This window comes from Numenius arquata, chromosome 25 (assembly GCF_964106895.1).
Source record: "Numenius arquata chromosome 25, bNumArq3.hap1.1, whole genome shotgun sequence".
Taxonomy (NCBI): domain Eukaryota; kingdom Metazoa; phylum Chordata; class Aves; order Charadriiformes; family Scolopacidae; genus Numenius; species Numenius arquata.
Genome location: NC_133600.1, coordinates 4,467,550 through 4,483,668, shown reverse-complemented (window position 1 = coordinate 4,483,668; position 16,119 = coordinate 4,467,550). Strand labels below are relative to the sequence as shown.

Sequence of the window (16,119 nt, the reverse complement as noted above, 5' to 3'; positions counted from 1 at the left end):
CACCCCCGGCACCGAGCTGCTCCCCCAGTGTTTACCGACTCTTTGCAAGCAGATTGACTCTCCCTCGTTTTTTCACACACAAAACTGCCAGGAAAGCGGAGGGAACCGGCTCAGGCCCCCCCGGGACCGTCCATCAGTGCTGCAGCCGCCCTCCCCGCCGGCGCTGCCCGCCACGGCCACCTCCAACCGGCTGGGACCCCCCGGGCTATCGCCGCCTCCATCGCCATGCAGGGATACGGTGGCATTTACACAGCTGCTCAGCAGGAAAATCCCTCTCCCTGCTCCACATAAAGCCTGGCTTTTAAAAGTAATTGGGTGCAGGCTTGCTAACGAGGTCACTAAATGGGGAGGGGGTTTAATTGCAAGCTCTTGGTGACGCGTGGGCATCCCTGGGCTCCGACCCTTCTTCTACCCCAAACTGGCTTGGGCCTGAGGGTGGGGTTTTTTTTGTTGAAATCAGCTCAAAATTGCTGCTTCTTGTTGGGGGGAAGGGGAAGTAAAAAAGAGCACAACCCTGTTTCTGGAGGCTTTGAGATTGGGGAGCGGGAGGAGGGATTGGCGCAGTGGGGATTGCCAGGGCTGCCCCATCGCAGGAGCTGCCCTGGGAGTGGGGCCGAGGTGGCAGGGGACAGGGAGCAGCGGGGGTGACGGCTGTGTCACCACCAGCACCCAGTGGCAGTGTCGCCTACATCCTCCCTGGTGCCAAACGCCCTGCGCGAGCAAGGTTTTAGCTGCGGGTAGACGCGGCGATCAGGGCACGGGATGCCACCGCGCCGTGTCCCCCGAGATGTGGCAGGGGACAAGCACCCCACGCCGGATGGAGGTTTCCGCACGACTTAGCTCCTGGAAAGGACAGCAAACACAGCCGGGATGGGGAGCGGCGCTGGGGGCAAAGTCCTGGCATGTCCCTGGCACGGGGCACAGCCCTGTCACCCGCAGATCCCTGCCCATCCCAGCGTGGGAGCCGTCCCCTGTCCCCAACCGGGCCAGCGCCATCCCCACTTGCCCTGTTTGTGTGCCAACACGTCACACGCCACCGTCAGATGACTTAGGCAAGGGGGGGTATTTTTTTAGTGGTGGTGTGTTTTTTTTTTTGAACGAAGCCAAAATATTTGTGTCCCCACTGGGATGGCTCTGGGTCGCCGGGCCCGGGACACCGAGCCGGGGTCCCAGCGGGAGAGGGGACACCTGGCTCGGTGCGGAGGGTCCCCGCTGGCACCCGGTGGCTCCAGCCCCCCGCGTGGTCCCTGCTGTTTATACATAGACATGTTTGTGCGCGGCGCCCGGCCCCTTCCTCGCTCCCAAACAACTGGATAAAATTCAGAAAGTCATAAAAATTTTCCACTGCCCGAGGGAGGGCACGGTGACCGCGCGAGGGGACGAGCGGCCCCACAGTGAGGGACCCCAAACTGGGGGTGGGTGTATGTGTCAGCCCCAGAAAAACAAGGGGTTGGGTTTGATATAGTGAATAAAGGTGGTGTTTTTCTCCCGGCACCCCTTGGCATCAACCAGCCCCGTGGTAAATGCTACACCGGTAGCGCCTGTTGCCATCGGGGCTTGTGGGGTGTCTCGGTGAGCACCGTGATGCCCCCTCGCATCCTCATGATGCTCCCAGGGCACACAAAACACATCCCTCCGGCTGCTCCAAACCCTGGTTTTCGACATAAAGCAGCCCAGGGTTCTCCGCAGTTTTCCCCCACTCCAGCCTGGCTGCTGCTCCGGGAAAAAGCTGCGATTCCTGTCGAGCTGGCAGGGAAAGCCCCGGCGCAGGGATGCGGGGACTTTGCCTGCGGTTTCCGTGGGCGGCAGCGGCTCCGGCAAACAGGCGGCTGAGTCAGCGGGCGAAGGATGGCTGCGATGCCGCCCCGGCATGTCGGGGTGCACGGCTGCTTCCCGGTACCCTGGCAGAGCCATGCCATGTGGAGGGGGACCCCGGAGATGCTGCCGGGATCCAGCTGTGCCCTTTGTAGCACCGGAGGTTGGAGCAAAACCGAAGCAGGACCCAGTGCTGCCGGGGGACCATGTGAGCGTCCCCGAGGTGCTCAGGGACCCGCTGGCACAGCCTGGGGATGACCAGGTCCCCGTGCTCCCGAGCACCCATCAGTGCTGACCCCCTGCTCCTCGGGGGTGTGAGCCCGGCTTTGGACCCGCTGCGAAGATGCTGAATTAGGGCAGCGGATAGACCCCGTCCCCAGCATGGAGACAGCGTGGGACATCCCCCTTCGGGCAAAATCCAGATTTATCATCCCTAGTCACCCGCCCTGCAAACAGACCGGCCCCCCAGTGCCCCCACGGTGGGTGTTTTGGGAGCTGCCACCCCCGCAGGGCTGAGCCCAGCTGGGATGGGGGAAGGCGGCGCTTGTTTTGGGAGCTGGACGGGAGCCCGGAGCCGGGAGGCAGCAGCCGCGCAGCTAATCCCGGGCCCTTGCAAGGCTGCGCCGGCACATTCTGTCCCTGCCAGCCCCGGGGACGGCTGCGAGCTTCGCGTGTCACCCTCCCTGCAGCATGGCCCTGCTGGCCCCCCCGCCGCTGACCCCTTGCCAGAGGACAACAGCCTCAAGGGAAGGCCATGGCCACCGTGCCGGGACCGAGCATCCTCTGGGGATTGGGGGGACGGGGGGAAGCAGAAGCCACCGCATTGTGCTGCAGAAAGGGGCTGCGGGGCCATGAGCTGCAATGGGTGGGGGTCCCGACACCCTGCAGGGTCCTGAGCTGCACCACAGGGTCCCGACACCCCACTGAACCCTGAGCTGCAACGGGGGGGGTCCCAGAATCCTGCAGAGCCCTGAGCTGCACTAGGGGGGGGTCCCGGCACCCCTGTGCCTGAGGCAGAGGGGGTCCCACATTTTTGGTGCTGAAGGGCAAAAAGGAAAAGAGAGAAGAGCAGAGCTGGGGGGGTTTGGGGGTGGTGGTGTTTCCATGCCCCTTGCAAGGAGCAGATTTTGCCGGGTGGTCTGGGAAGCATTTTCCGACGCGCGGGGCCAAGAGCTATAAATACTCCCAACACTGTAATTGCGTAATGCAACTCCTGCCCGCCATCGGGTCTCTGTGCCGTGGCCCGGCCAGCATCGCTGCACAGGGGCTGTCCGGGCTCAACAGACCCCCGGGGAGCCCCCACCCCATGGCCCGAACCCCCCCCGTGCCAATAAACAGGAGAACAGCCCGGGCTGTTCAATAAGGACTTTGGAGCCTGGGAAGATAAACAGCAGAAGGTTGGAGGGGGCACCGGCGGCACTGCCAGCGGTTGTGAAAGCACTGTCCAGGAGGGTCCGCGCCTCCCCCCCCGGAGCTCTGAATATCCAGACGGGGTATTTTTAGCCCCTCTGGGATTCAGGAGCTGGCAAGAGACCCAGACCGGCCGTGCCCCCCGTCTCGCTGGGCTACTGTCTGACTTTACGAGAAAAACCTGGAGGCATTTGCAAGAATTTCTGCTGGAAAGATCCCTCCCACGTGGGGAGCGGGAGCGGTGCCCACCGGCATTAGGTTCCCTGGCCCGGCATGGCCTGTCCCCAGGCTGTCACCCTCATGGTGTGACGTCCTTTCCCAGAAAGGCACAGTGGGATGGAGGGAGCGCTCGGCAGCTCTGCTCCCCCTCCAGCCCTGGGAATAAGCATCCCCTTGTGCGGCCGGGGCAGATGATCGGGGTCTGACCGGCAGCCCCCGGCCATCCCCAGCGCTCAGCCTTTGCTGGCACAGAATGGATCCCTTGTGCTGTGCCGTGCCATGGCGGAGGCTGGCTGCACGCTGGCCCCTGGGGGGACTGATCACAGGGTTTTCTTCGGAGGCATCTTTAACCAAGGGGGGCTGCAGCGCTGCCATTTGTGGCCTTTGATGACACAAAAATGCCCCAATGCAGCACCGGCCACCGTGACCACCAGCGGCAGATCTGGGCACGCATCTCCCCAGCCGGGGGATGCAAACAAATTCACCGCGAGGTGGGTTAATCCTCTTCCGAGGAAGATTCCTTGGTGGATGCCAGATGAAAAAAATCACATTTGAATAAAGGTTGCACGAGCACCAGGCTCTCGCAGGCAAACATGGGGACGAGTTATCTCGCTGGGCTGTGGCCAAGTGCCTGGCCCACCACGGGAGCACGTGCCCCAACGCGGCCGTGGCCCTGAGCGGCTCAGCAAACAAGAGGGGAAAAAAACCAACACCAAAAAGGGGGGCGGGGGGGGGGGGCAGGGGGAGAACCACATTCCAGTAGCAATATTTTTAAACAGCACGGTCTGTGGAAGACATAACTAAAACCCTGACTCAAGCCCTGTTTGCACACACCGAGATTTGCTGTGCTTAGCAGGGATGTGGAGCACAGAAATGCCATTAAAAACCCAAATCCCAAGCAAGGGAGGAGGTGAGGAGCTTCCCTGCCCTTCCTGCACGGCAGCAGCCCTTCCCCAGCAGGCACATCCCAATCCTCCTCGGGAACGGCAGAGGAACGGCAGGAGTGTTCCAGGTCCCACTTGGACCTGCCGGGTCCCTGCCAGGCTCTCGGGATGGAGGGGAGCGTGTCTGTCCTCCAGCAACTTGGACAGAAATAGGAAGCGAGTGTGGAAAAATACAATGGGATCACTGGCATCCCTGCTTAAGGTGGTGACGGGAAAAGGGGCAAACCTGCACGGAGGTGGAGGAGCCGGAGACACGGTGCGGAGCATCACCCAGTGCTCGCTGTGGGAGCCCGGCATCCAGGCAGAGCAGGGGGGCTCTAAGCTTGGGGGTCCAATCCTCTCCCCAACCGCTGCCATGACCCTGTTAATCCCAGTGGTGCAGACTGGGCGCAGGGTGGAGCTGGGTACCCACGGGGCGATGAAGCAAGGGGAGGGAACGCTCCTGCTCCAACAACCTGGCAACCACATGAGCTGCACGGCTCCGGGCGATGGGAAGCAGGAAGAGAGCGACAGAAGAATATCCAGGCAACATCTGGGTTTAAAGGATTTATTTCAGACAAAAATTCCCCAACAAAAAAAAAGGTCGTACAAAAAGAATAATCAGAGACAAAGAGTGGTCGTTACAAAAGTGTTCACAGATACAAAAAAAAAAAATAAAAAAAAAGGTCATCTGAGCAATCCCCGGCAAGCAGAGCGCAGCCCCAGCACGGAGGCGAAGGCACGCTTGGCTTTGGTTGTGCACAGGGACGCGAGCAGCGCCGCGGGCAGGATTGTCTCAGTGAGGGAATGCAAAGGTCCTCAGCACCCAAACCCTGCTCGGGTCACACCGGAGCAAGCGGGGTCAGCCCCTGGCACACACACACACGCTCAAAAATGGTCCGTGCTACAACACCCGCCTCACCAGTTCCCACACCGCTGAGCACAGGTTGCTGCTGTGTCCTCACCGTGCTGGGGACACCGACCCCTCTACAGGCGCAGGATCGAGCCCATCCCAAGCAGGACTCCTGGCCCTGAAGGACTAATTTCAACTCCACATCTCCCATCAGTGTTTGTGGCTGCCACCAGCCTCAGACAGGGCTTCCTTCCCATCTCCTTGGCCACCAGGGAGATGCCAGAGCCACGGCTCCAACACCCCCGTGGTGGGACCACACTTTGGGGGTCGGTTTTCAAGCCCATCACGGGGGGTGGCACCAGCACATTGTGCAGCTTTGGTGCTGATGCACAGGAACCAGCTTTCCTGTTCTTGGTAAATGGCATTCAAATGCTGCCACAGGTCATAAATTCGTCCCCCAAGTCCTCTGCCCTGGTAACAGCCCACGGAAGCCTTTACAGTTTCGGTAGACTAGCTCAAGCCATTCCCCCTGCAGGCACCACCAGGTTCGTGGCAAAGTTTATCAGCAGCGGACGAAGTCTCTGCTTCATCTGGCCAGAAAAAGGCCTTTTACTTTCCTAGGGAAGTGCAATCCTGGTGAGCTACTGCAGGAGAACGGCTGCACCTGCGTCACCACAGGACTCGAACCCCGAACAAGATTAAAATATTCTCTAGTAATCCTGAGAAACACCTCCAGGCTCCTGTTTCCCATGACAGGAGTTGCCAGAGCGCAGCCACTGCAGGCAAGGGGAGAGCAAATATTCCCCCTTTTAACCCCAAAATCCTGGGGCAGTTATTAACCCTCCACGTCCACACACGGAGCCGCTCCACACTGCGGGGTCTCACGTGTTCTCCTACCATGCATGAGCCCACGACACCTCGCTCGGTGTCAGTCCGTGGGACAGTCACGACAAGAGCAGTTGAGGGCAGTGAGTGGAGCCGGGGTCTCGGGGCTGCAGGAGGTCTGGTCTCACGGCCGCCGTGCCCCCATTTTTCCAGACTGAAGTGCTGTGAGGGTGCAAGCTTTCATCCCAAGGGATCTCCATGCTGTCAACCGCATCCCATGTGCTTCTCTCAACAGGTCATGCAGCGCGGACGGATGTTGTCTGAAGGGGGGTTTGGATCAACCTGCAAAGCCAAGTTTAAGGTCAGACACCTCGGCAGTGTGCACAAAGAATCATAACCACATCCCAGCCATCTCCACCGGACACCCCAGCCCAGGGGGATTTCTTACCTCCGAGTAGAGCGGAGGCGGTCGGAAGCGAAACTCCTGGATGTAGGCGAAGAATGGACCTTCCAGGATGCCGCCCAGTTCGCTGCGGCATGGTGGAGCCAGGCTCTGCTCGGCCTCTGGGCTGGACACGACCGCCGAGTATTCAGGGGGAGCTGGAGAGAACAGAAAGGCATCAGGGAAGAGGAAACACTCCCCACTAATGGGAGACATGCAGGCAAAAGGGCTTAAAATCCAGTATTTCCCAAACCCTCCCAGCTCCTGGGGAGGGAACCCAGGAGATGCAGCACCACAACCAAAAAAAATTAGGCAAAAAAGCAAAAAGTTGGTCCTGGAGCAAGAGGAAAGGTTGAGAACTTGCTCTGATCCTCACTACCCAGAGCGGATTGACTGGGGGGGGTTTGGAGCCCCCAGCCAGGTCCCGGGAGAGGGAGATGCTCACCCTCCGGCTGCTCCGGGATGGTGCTCAGCCAGTCCAGGTTGACGCTGTACTGGCTGCTGACGCTGGACGTGCGGCTCCCGAACGGATGCAGCGGGATCGTTCCGATGACAAGCGGCAGTTCAAGGAGCAGCTTGGATGTCCCAGGAATGTCCACACAAACCTTCAGAAACAGGAGACAGCAGGGAAGTTTAGCCGTTGGTGTTTTCCCAGTCCAAAGGGGCAGATATCTGCCCAGAGCACTGGCTCGAGCTGCCAGGAGGGAATTCTTGCAGCGGGATGCAAAGGGATATGCAAATGCTCCTGCAGGAGCAGAGGGAGAGCATGCAATGGGGTAACAGGGGAACGGGAAGAGCATGCAGTGGGGCAACGGGGAGAACCCAAGCCCTCATACATATCACCAGCCCCCAAATCTCTGCCCCAGCCAAAAATGAGACACAATGAGCACAGCTCTGGTGAGAAGCGGGGACACTCAACACGGAGCTGAGCCACCTCCCCGCGAGGTCCCTCACCTTCAGGGAGTATTCCACCTGGATGATGCGGCACTGGAGGATGGAGGGACCCACCGGCGGGATCTTCAGCGCCCGCCCGTGCCACACTTCCCGCTTCCCCGCTGCAATGGAGTCACCGACGATGCTGGTCACCACCGACTTCTTCTGCTTCTTGGTGCCCCGAGCGATGAAGGTCTGAGTCTGGATGATGGCCGCCTTGGGCACCACCGCTCGGCTCGTGCAGTTGTCGATCTCAGCAAAGATAGGGATGACCTCACCTACCAAAACAGACGCACGTGTTGGAGGAGGGGAGACGGAGCCCGGTCCTGCCTCAAGGAATTGCTGCGTAGGATCACCGAGGGTTGGTCATGCCACCCGGCACCACAGGCACAAGGTTTAATCCAGCGGGAGCGTGTCCCGAGGAGGTTGCCCGCATCAGGTGCACACACTAAAGCTCTCCGACTGATTTCGTGCCAGAAGTCGAGAGTTCAGCTCACACTGACCCCAAATCCCCTCTCGCTGGGGTCTACAGAGGTTCAAGGGCACCAGAACGTCACCTTACCTGGGGTGTAGCCTTTTCGGTCAATCTTGGCAGTCACGGAAACCTGGCCACGATTGCAGTACCAGGCACGAGCAAGTTTCTCCTTCGCGCCTGCCTGGGGAGCCTGGAGAAAGGGAAATATTTAAGCTATTTAGTAAGAAAGGATGAAACTCCGAAGCAAGCGGCCTCCCTGGCACTGAGAACCTGCCGGGGAGCATCAGCAGCTTCTTAAGTATCTGATGCAAGATGCTGTCGCAACGCATTAAAGTTTCCAAAAACTAAGAGACATGGATGACCTCTGCGCAGCTCAGGTAAGGCTGGAGGGCACAAGTTACAGGGGGCAAATATTCCCTCTGGAAATCAGGCCTGCACTGTAATGCCGGAGGGGAGGCAGACACCTTCCCCGTGGGCTTCCCAGGGAAGTTTTGGATGCTGCTGCCCTGGGGCGGAGCAGGGGGAGCTCACCAGCAGCGCAGGCGTGTTGATGTCGATGGGTTCAATCACAGTGAACTCCTTCTTCACCTTCTTCACCGTCGACCAGGGTCTGTGCAGTTTGGCTTTCACCCAGTAGCGCACGCTGCCGTGCTTCCCCTCGAAGGAGGTAGCCAGGGTCCTGCGGACAAACAACGGGCCGTTTAGAAGGGCTTTGCTGAAAAGAACCTCATTTTCGAGGTGCCCTGTCCCCCGCTCCCAGGTGCCACACACACCAAGCGGCTCCTCTGCATTAAGGCAACAACAAAACATCAACTTACTCGGGGAGCTGGAAGGTGAAGGGGAACTCGTGCCTTCCTGCCTGCAGGACGGTGACCTCACCATTGTCTGTGGGAAAAACAGATTTAAGACGATTATCTCTCTCCTGCAGAACTTCCTCCCCGGGCAAATCGGTGGCGGAGATGTACAGTACACAGCGAAAGAGCGGCGCGACGGCACAGGAATATTTCTGGCCGGGTTAAATTGCAGCGGCGCTAACACAGCTGTGACATGAGAGCCGGGCACGTCCCGTGGGTGCCGGGCGCTGTTTGCTCTCCACGTGTCTCCAGGCACGCACCACCCAGGGACGCCTCCTCGGGGAGCTGGGCAGCTTCCCCGGGTGGGCTCTGCTTCATCCTGCAGCCCCCCTGCACTGCAGCTCGGGAGAGAGAGCCCGGAGATGCCTGGCCAAGGCAGGACACGGGCGGCCAAGTTCCCCTGTACCCCCCAGGGTTTGCACCCCCCATCCTGCCTGCATCGCACAGAGCGGCTGGGGTTGGAAGGGACCTCTGGGGACCACCTTGTCCAAGCCCCCTGCTCAAAGCAAGCTTCCTGAACCTCCACAGGAGTTTTCCAACTCTGCTTTCCTACCAAGGAGCACCCACAGCAAAGCGGGGTGTCTTATGTAGGGCCAGTCCCTAACCGGGGTGCCCTGCAGAGCAGCAGGGTCTGGCCATGCACCCCAGAACCCCAGGGTGCACTCAGCATTTGAGGTGTCTTAGGGGGGACCTACGCACCACTCCCCAGCGTGCTCAGACCCTAAGGTACCCCAAGCACCCCGAATGCAGCTGGTTGGGAGGTTGTGCACCCAGCAGCTGGGGTGCCCCATGCATCCACATTTCAGCTGGTTGGGGTGTTGTGCACCCAGAAACTGGGGTGTCCCATGCACCCACATTTCAGCTGGCTGGGGTGTTGTGCACCCAGAAACTGGGGTGTCCCATGCACCCACATTTCAGCTGGCTGGGGTGTCCTACACCCTGCAGCCAGGGTGTCCCATGCACCCACATTTCAGCTGGTTGGGGTGTTGTGCACCCAGAAACCGGGTGTCCCATGCACCCACATTTCAGCTGGTTGGGGTGTCCTACACCCAGCAGCCAGGGTGTCCCAGGCTGCCCCATGCACCCACTTTTTATTTCAGCCCCCGGTGTCTCCGGTGCATCCACTCCCCCGCTCTCGGAGCCCACCGGAGGTTCGGAGCACCCCAGGGGTGCCTCCCCGGGGGGGGGGTGTTAGGGGGGTACCGTACCCCGGGGGGAGGGTGACCGTACCTGGGGGTGCCAGCAGCGTGTCGCGGTGGCTGAGAAACTCCACCTGGTCGCTGTAGCTCTGCGTGTAGGCGGTGCTGGAGCCGGCGCTGCGGGACTCGGTCCAGTGAACGCGGGCAGCGCCCATCGCCCGCAGCCTCAGGGCTCCCAACCGCGCCGCCGCCGCCAGCTCCAGCACCACCCGGCCCGACACCGCCTGCCCGGGGCTGAAGGCGGCCGGGCCGTCCCTCTCCGTACCCTCCAGCACGATGGAAAAACGTTTGAGGCGATCGAAAATCATGGCGAGCTAGCCCAAGTCCCCGGCGCAGCCCGGCCCCGCCGCCGCCCGCCGCGCTTTAAGTGCCCGGCGCGCCCGGGGGCGGCCCCGGTGGGGCGGGACGGGACGGGACGGGGCGGCCCCGGCCGGGCCCTGCAAAACAAGGCAGCGAGCATGTGCGGGCCACCCCCTCACCCCCTCACCCCCCCCGCTTCTCCTTCTTCCCGGCTCCGTGGGGTATCGGCCCGTAGGGGTGCGCGGTTTCCATCCCAGCCCGATGCCCCCCCGAGACGCCCCGGTGATGGGTGTCTGGACCACGGCAGCCCACGGGGACGTGACGGGCCACAGGGTGGTTTACGGGGCCCAGCAGCGGCAGCCGCCATGTGTGGACCATGCAGGGGAGATGTGTGTGTGAGAGCTGTGGATAACCCCCCTCTCCGCTGAGATGCTGCTCTGTGCCCCCCCAAAACCCCCCTCCAGCTCCCATCCCATCTATGTCCGTGACTCGGCACCATCCCGAATCCGCGTTCCCAGGGTCACAGCGGCCGTGCCGGGGGGATTTCTCACTCGGAGCAGCAGCCCCTTGGTTCCTGTTCCCGCATTCAAGAGCCAAGGGCCGCGCCGCACGTGGATCCACGTCCTTTCTTTCCCAAGCGCCGTTCCCAGGGGTCGGAACAGGCTGCAACTGGATCTGGGCTCCTCGCACGGCGTGGCCGGGCCAACTGGCGGTGAAGGGAAAACTGGTCTGGGACATCGCTTCGCTTATTTCTAAGAAATCAAGAACTGGCTGGCGTTCAGCTTGTGCAATTACAGAGTGAGCAATACATCTTCCCTGCGCTTTTTAACCAGGGGAGCGCTGGTTTTCTACCAGCTCCTACTGGGGTTTGTGGTGGTGCCGCGCTAAAACCCAGCGACAAATTCCACCTGTGTGGGCAGGCACGGCCTGGGGACTTTTACCCCACCTGCCCACGTTCAGCCAGGTTTAAAGCATAAAAACTGGGAAGTGGTGGTTCTCAGTGCGGACATCACCATTAGCAGAGCCCTGAGATGTCGTAAAAGGGAGGAGAAAGGGGTCTGCGCCCCCCTCCAAGGGTTAATATAGCTTTAGAAACTTCCACTTTGTCACGTTTGCAAAGCACCAGAGCTCTCCACCCCGGGCACGGGCTGGGGATGAGACAAAACAGGCATTAAAAAACGTTACTCAGTGTTTGGCCGCCAAAGTTTTGAGGGTTTTCGAGTCGCTCCCAGCCATGCTGGGCAGGACCCGCTGCGCTGAATTGGGTTGATCTCAGCCATCGAAAATGAGCTGGGCTGAAGCCTCGCAAAGCTTTAGCTGTCTCCAAAGGCTAACTGGAATTGTCTGTCTCCCTCCCCCAAGGGAAGGGGACCGTGTTTTATTTTATGTGCGCCACCATTTGCTGCCACAAGCAAACATGAATCATAGCGAACGCTGTAAAGGGAGCCCGACAACAACGGGAAAGAAGGAAGGAAGGCACGTCACGGCATGAGTTAACGGGTGACACCAGCTCTGGGAAAGTGCCTGTTGTCCCCGCTGAGATGCACAGTGACATTAGAGGTGCCGGGGCTCTCCAGAGGGGCTGGAGCCTCGGCCCAGGTTGAGGCAGCTTCATCCTGCGCTTGGCATCTTCCTCCTCCTGCCTGCCGGCACACACCCCTCAGCCCGTGACTCAGCCTTCGCCCACGGGATGAGAATCTCTGCAAACCTCCCTCCCGTGTCAGCCGCACGAGATGTCCGCAGCCGCCTCCATGTGGGGTGGAAAGCCCCTCTCTGAGCACTTTGGGACCCCAGCACCGGGAGGGGGTCTCTCCTCTCTCCCGGGATCTCTGGGTGCAGGGGGCTGTGGGACCACAGCCAAGGGCTTTCCATTCAAGAATGCTCCTGGGTGCCCAAACCCATCTAAAACCCAGTCCAGGCTCGGTGCAGGAAAGATCTCCAACTCTTCAGCCCCACCTAGAGTCTGGCCAGGCTTAAGCCGGTCCCAACAGGAGCTGACACCCTGCCAGGCTGAGGAGGGGCTTCTCCTTCCCTGGACCTGCTGCTGGGACCTGGTGGCTTCTCCCCACTGACCCCGGAGCCACACAAGGTTCCCTGCAAACCCAGAGAGAGGGGATGCACCGATACGGAGACAAGACGGGACAACGCAGAGCCTCGCTCAAGCGTACGCTCCCGGCTTGAGGAATAAGCTCCATCCCTGCCGGATTTGCGAGTGTTGCGCATAGAGGAGGATTAAGGCGCTGAGTGAGGTCCACCACGCAACAGGACGGGAGGCCTGATGAGCTCTTCCCCCCACACACACACCGTGTGCCATAACTCTCCTGGATGTCTCCATGAAAATAAAATGGCTTCTAGATGTTTGCCTCTCACGGGGGGAAGGACCAACCCCTCTGGGAAGTGCTGCGGGATCCTGGGACAGAAAGGATCGCTGCACAAAAAACATCTATGTTTCTTGGGCTCTCCCACATCACCTCATGCAGGAGAGTCCAGGACTCCCCTTGCGTTGCCTTTGCCTGTTAAACCCCTAATTTTTCTTCTCTTCCTGCTCCCTAAGATGATTACACAATATACATTCAATGGCCCTGCCATGCAGTCTGAACATCCTTTTTTCACCCTTTTTATTGTCTCACAGCGCAGCACCCCGGTGCCAGCGCTCACCACCCTGCCAGGAAACTGCAGATAAACTCACAGCTCGGGGGAGAGCAGAAGGGAGGGCTCTTATCTCTGCCTGGCTTCCCTCCTCTGCACTGCCTTGTTACCATGACAAAAAACCTGCATTTTTTAAACACCACGCAGACACAGTTACTCTCATCGAGAAGCAACAAGAAGGGAGCAGTCACAGGGACCTTGGGATGATGGCACGTTTTCAGCAGCCTTGTGCTAGCTGACATCAAGAAGGTCCTCACGCCGATGTTGGGGACACCGGGACAGAGCGGGACCCGTTGGGGTCCGAAAGCAGCGATTTGGGCTGCAGAACAGCTCTTCTCCACAGCCACAGCCTTCGCTCCCTTAAAACGCTCCTGCGATCACGTGCCCGTGATCCCTCTCACAAAGCAGAAAAGGAATCCGCGTAGGGACAGAGACAATAAAATCCCACCCCATGAGTCCTGGCGAGGCTCCGTGCTCGCCGGGGAGCCCAGTTGGACTCTCCCCGTGCGGCAGGCGAGAGCCAGAAACCATCAGCTCCGAGCTACAGGAGTGCAGGGCGCTGGCGAGGCTGAGCAGCACACGCAATTCCTCCAGCCCCTGGCCCAGCGCCCTTCTCCTGATGGCTCCGGGGGCCTCTATCGTACACAATCCCAGCAGCACAATCCAAACACGCTCGCAGCAGCTCGTGGCTTCCCTACAGGCATTCGCTGCAGGGATAATGCGGAATAAAACTCACCCTGTGACCTTACAGCCAACGCGGCCACCATCCAAACACTGCGGTGACCAAGCACTCGGGACCTTCTCCGCTGGAGTTCAGAGCAAGGGCTTCTCCCATGTCCTTAATTGCAATCAGGACACTTAGCACGGTTGCAGCCGCAAAGGGGCCATCCTTAGGCACAGCATGGAAGAGCCACTGCCAAAAGACAGAAACTCCAGCGTAACGCGGGTGTTTGGAGCAGATGGCAAGGTACGGCCATCCAGAAATAGAGAATATGACCCTCCGGTGCAGTCCAGAGACAAGGACACCTCCAGGAAGGCAGCTCACGTCCCCGTTCCACCACTCCAGTTCCCTCCTGCAACCTCTACATTTGCCAGCAAGGGCTGGCACAACTTTCTAGGTTGCCCTTGGCCACTGACACAATTAAATGCCCTCAGCGTGAGCGAAGTCTTATGGCCATCTCCGGGGCGGGACAGCACACAACACAGTGCCACAGGCAATAACAAGGCCACCAGAAGCAGGGGAAGGGGTAGAAAAAAACCACAGAGCCACGACTGTAACACTGTCGGAGGGGAGGATAAAAGACGGGCACTTTCATAAGAAAAGACAGAGTTAATAAGCGGACGGACAGCTGAGATGTTCCATATCCCTCGGCTCTGGATCATTTCATCCCAAGCACACAAAGAATTCAAGCAGCCTGTCCTCTTGCAGAAGATCTAAGCAACATGCCAGCCGGGCATGCGGTCCCCGCATCAGAAAACTGAAAACAAATATTTACTGAAATACTAAGTGCTCTTTCCACACTTGTGAACAGACACTTCTATTTGCACTTCCCTGAGCAAACAGGACAAAAGCCACAACCCTTTCGTGCTCACCAGCCCCGAGTTCGCAGGCAGCCTCCTAGAAACCAGCAGCAGAAAAACTCTCGGCAACGGTGAGAAGAAGGTGTCCCAGAGGGACAACCCTGCTTGGGTTGGTGAGCACCCACCAGGGCAGAGGTCCTCCTGGAGGGGACACCTCCAGCCCAAGGGGGTCCCAACCCAACTCCCTGGAGCAAATAACCCACCGCAAGCCCCAGCCTTACCGGGGATGAGCTGGCAGCGGCGGTAGAGGAAGGTCTGGTAGGCTGTGTAGTCACGGTAGATGGTGTTGAGCCCCACGCTGCGGCTCTCCAGCCAGTGGACGGCGGCGCGGCCGCGAGCGCACACCTCCAGCGCCCGCAGCCGCAGGGCGCCACGGAGCTCCAGCTGCACCCGGCCGTGCAGCAGCTCCCCACTACCGTAGGCGCCCCAGGACCGCCCGTCTTCCAGCTCCACCGCCAAGCTCCGCAGGCGCCCCGGGGGCTGCATTGCTGCTGGCGCTGCTTATCTGGCAGCTCCAGGAGGCTGGTGGCCACCTGGGCTGAGGGCGAGCGGGACAGGCAGCTCTGCAGCCCTCCAGGAATGGGAGGAAAGAGCAAAGGCTACACTGAGATCCCCTAATTTATCCCTGCCCCTAATTGGCCCAGCCCCGCAGGTCTAATCTCCCCCGGGGTTGGACCGAGCCCCTGTTTTGCGGTGACGCTTTAGCGTTGACCTCATGTGCGTGAGGCTGATGCTGTGCCGAGGACGGGGCCGCGGAGGCGAGTGACGTCTTTTTAAAGCCGTCGAGAAATAACGTGGCTTCGTCTTATCTCCGAGTCGCAGACACTGTCGACGTGCAACTGGTACGTGCTGGTGGCTCCGTTGGCAGGGTGGGGTGTCACGCACCACCAGCCGCGCTGGCAGATCTCACGTCGCTGGGGGAATCAAAGAACGGCTGTTCGGCCTTCCTGGTTCAGGCATTCCCGGGGCATTGCTGGAAGGGGCGGGAGAGGAGTTTAGGAAGCAAAGACCCTTACCGCAAAAGCCCATTTTACTGTCTGTGTCTCAAGTTGCCTCAAAATCCACATGAAAAAGAAAGTGAATAACCACAGGGTCCTCCCAGCTGGTTCCACCAGAAGGGTGACGTTCACCATTTATTCCCAGTGAACCGTGGCTGTTTCTGCAGTAGCGCAGGTGGCAATGTCACCTCAGGGTCACATAAAAGTGATGGGGCAGACCAGTAGCAGATGCAAGTCCCTGTTACGACACGAAATGATGCAATTTAGGTGTTTGAATCGAGGTGTTTGCAACATACTGGTGTAAAATACTGATGTGAGGTGCCTGGGCGCATTTGCAAGACTTGAGTAAGTGACTTCTTTGAAGTATGTGTGGAGCAAAGACAGCCCCTTTCCCAAGGGACGTAGAGTCAAATCCCGAGAGGAAAGCACAGAGGGATCGTGGGCCCAGCCACTGCTCCCACACAAACAGCAGCCACTGGAAATGATGTAGTAACCCGTGCTCACACGCTCTGGTGCTGGCTCACAGCACGTGTGAATCAAGCCCATCTGCACCGAAAAGCTGGGAAGAGCTTGTGAAGCCGCAGCTGTGAGAAGGCAGCAGCTGACCCTGCTCACTCGGCCTCCCAAGGGATAGGGCTTTTCA

General features: G+C 59.7%; 1 protein-coding gene across 2 annotated transcripts; it reads right to left on the bottom strand.

Annotated features, from left to right (window-relative positions):
- Window positions 1-4,922: 4,922 nt before the first annotated feature.
- On the bottom strand, window positions 4,923-10,287 carry ARRDC2 (arrestin domain containing 2). 2 transcript variants are annotated; one of them, XM_074163904.1, is made up of 8 exons: window positions 9,980-10,287; window positions 8,714-8,780; window positions 8,427-8,574; window positions 7,983-8,085; window positions 7,442-7,698; window positions 6,933-7,092; window positions 6,494-6,645; window positions 4,923-6,387 (listed from the first exon to the last, which is right to left on the bottom strand). In XM_074163904.1, exons 1-8 carry the CDS (start codon window positions 10,254-10,256, stop codon window positions 6,334-6,336), a joined length of 1,218 nt encoding a protein of 405 aa, XP_074020005.1. In that variant the 5' UTR covers window positions 10,257-10,287; the 3' UTR covers window positions 4,923-6,333. The 2 variants fall into 2 exon arrangements, with proteins under 2 accessions (XP_074020005.1, XP_074020006.1); XM_074163905.1 differs by having other exon boundaries at window positions 8,714-8,810; window positions 10,010-10,256.
- Between the last annotated feature and the right edge of the window lie 5,832 nt (window positions 10,288-16,119).

Bases quoted from the DNA above. Each gene is read 5' to 3' on its own strand.
- ARRDC2 (XM_074163904.1), bottom strand. From the start codon at position 10,256: ATGATTTTCGATCGCCTCAAACGTTTTTCCATCGTGCTGGAGGGTACG. The intron at 8,086-8,426 runs GTGAGCTCCCCC...CCCTTTCTCCAG, and splicing joins TCAACACGCCTGCGCTGCTG to GCTCCCCAGGCAGGCGCGAA. The intron at 6,388-6,493 runs GTAAGAAATCCC...TTGGCTTTGCAG, and splicing joins CGCCTCCGCTCTACTCGGAG to GTTGATCCAAACCCCCCTTC.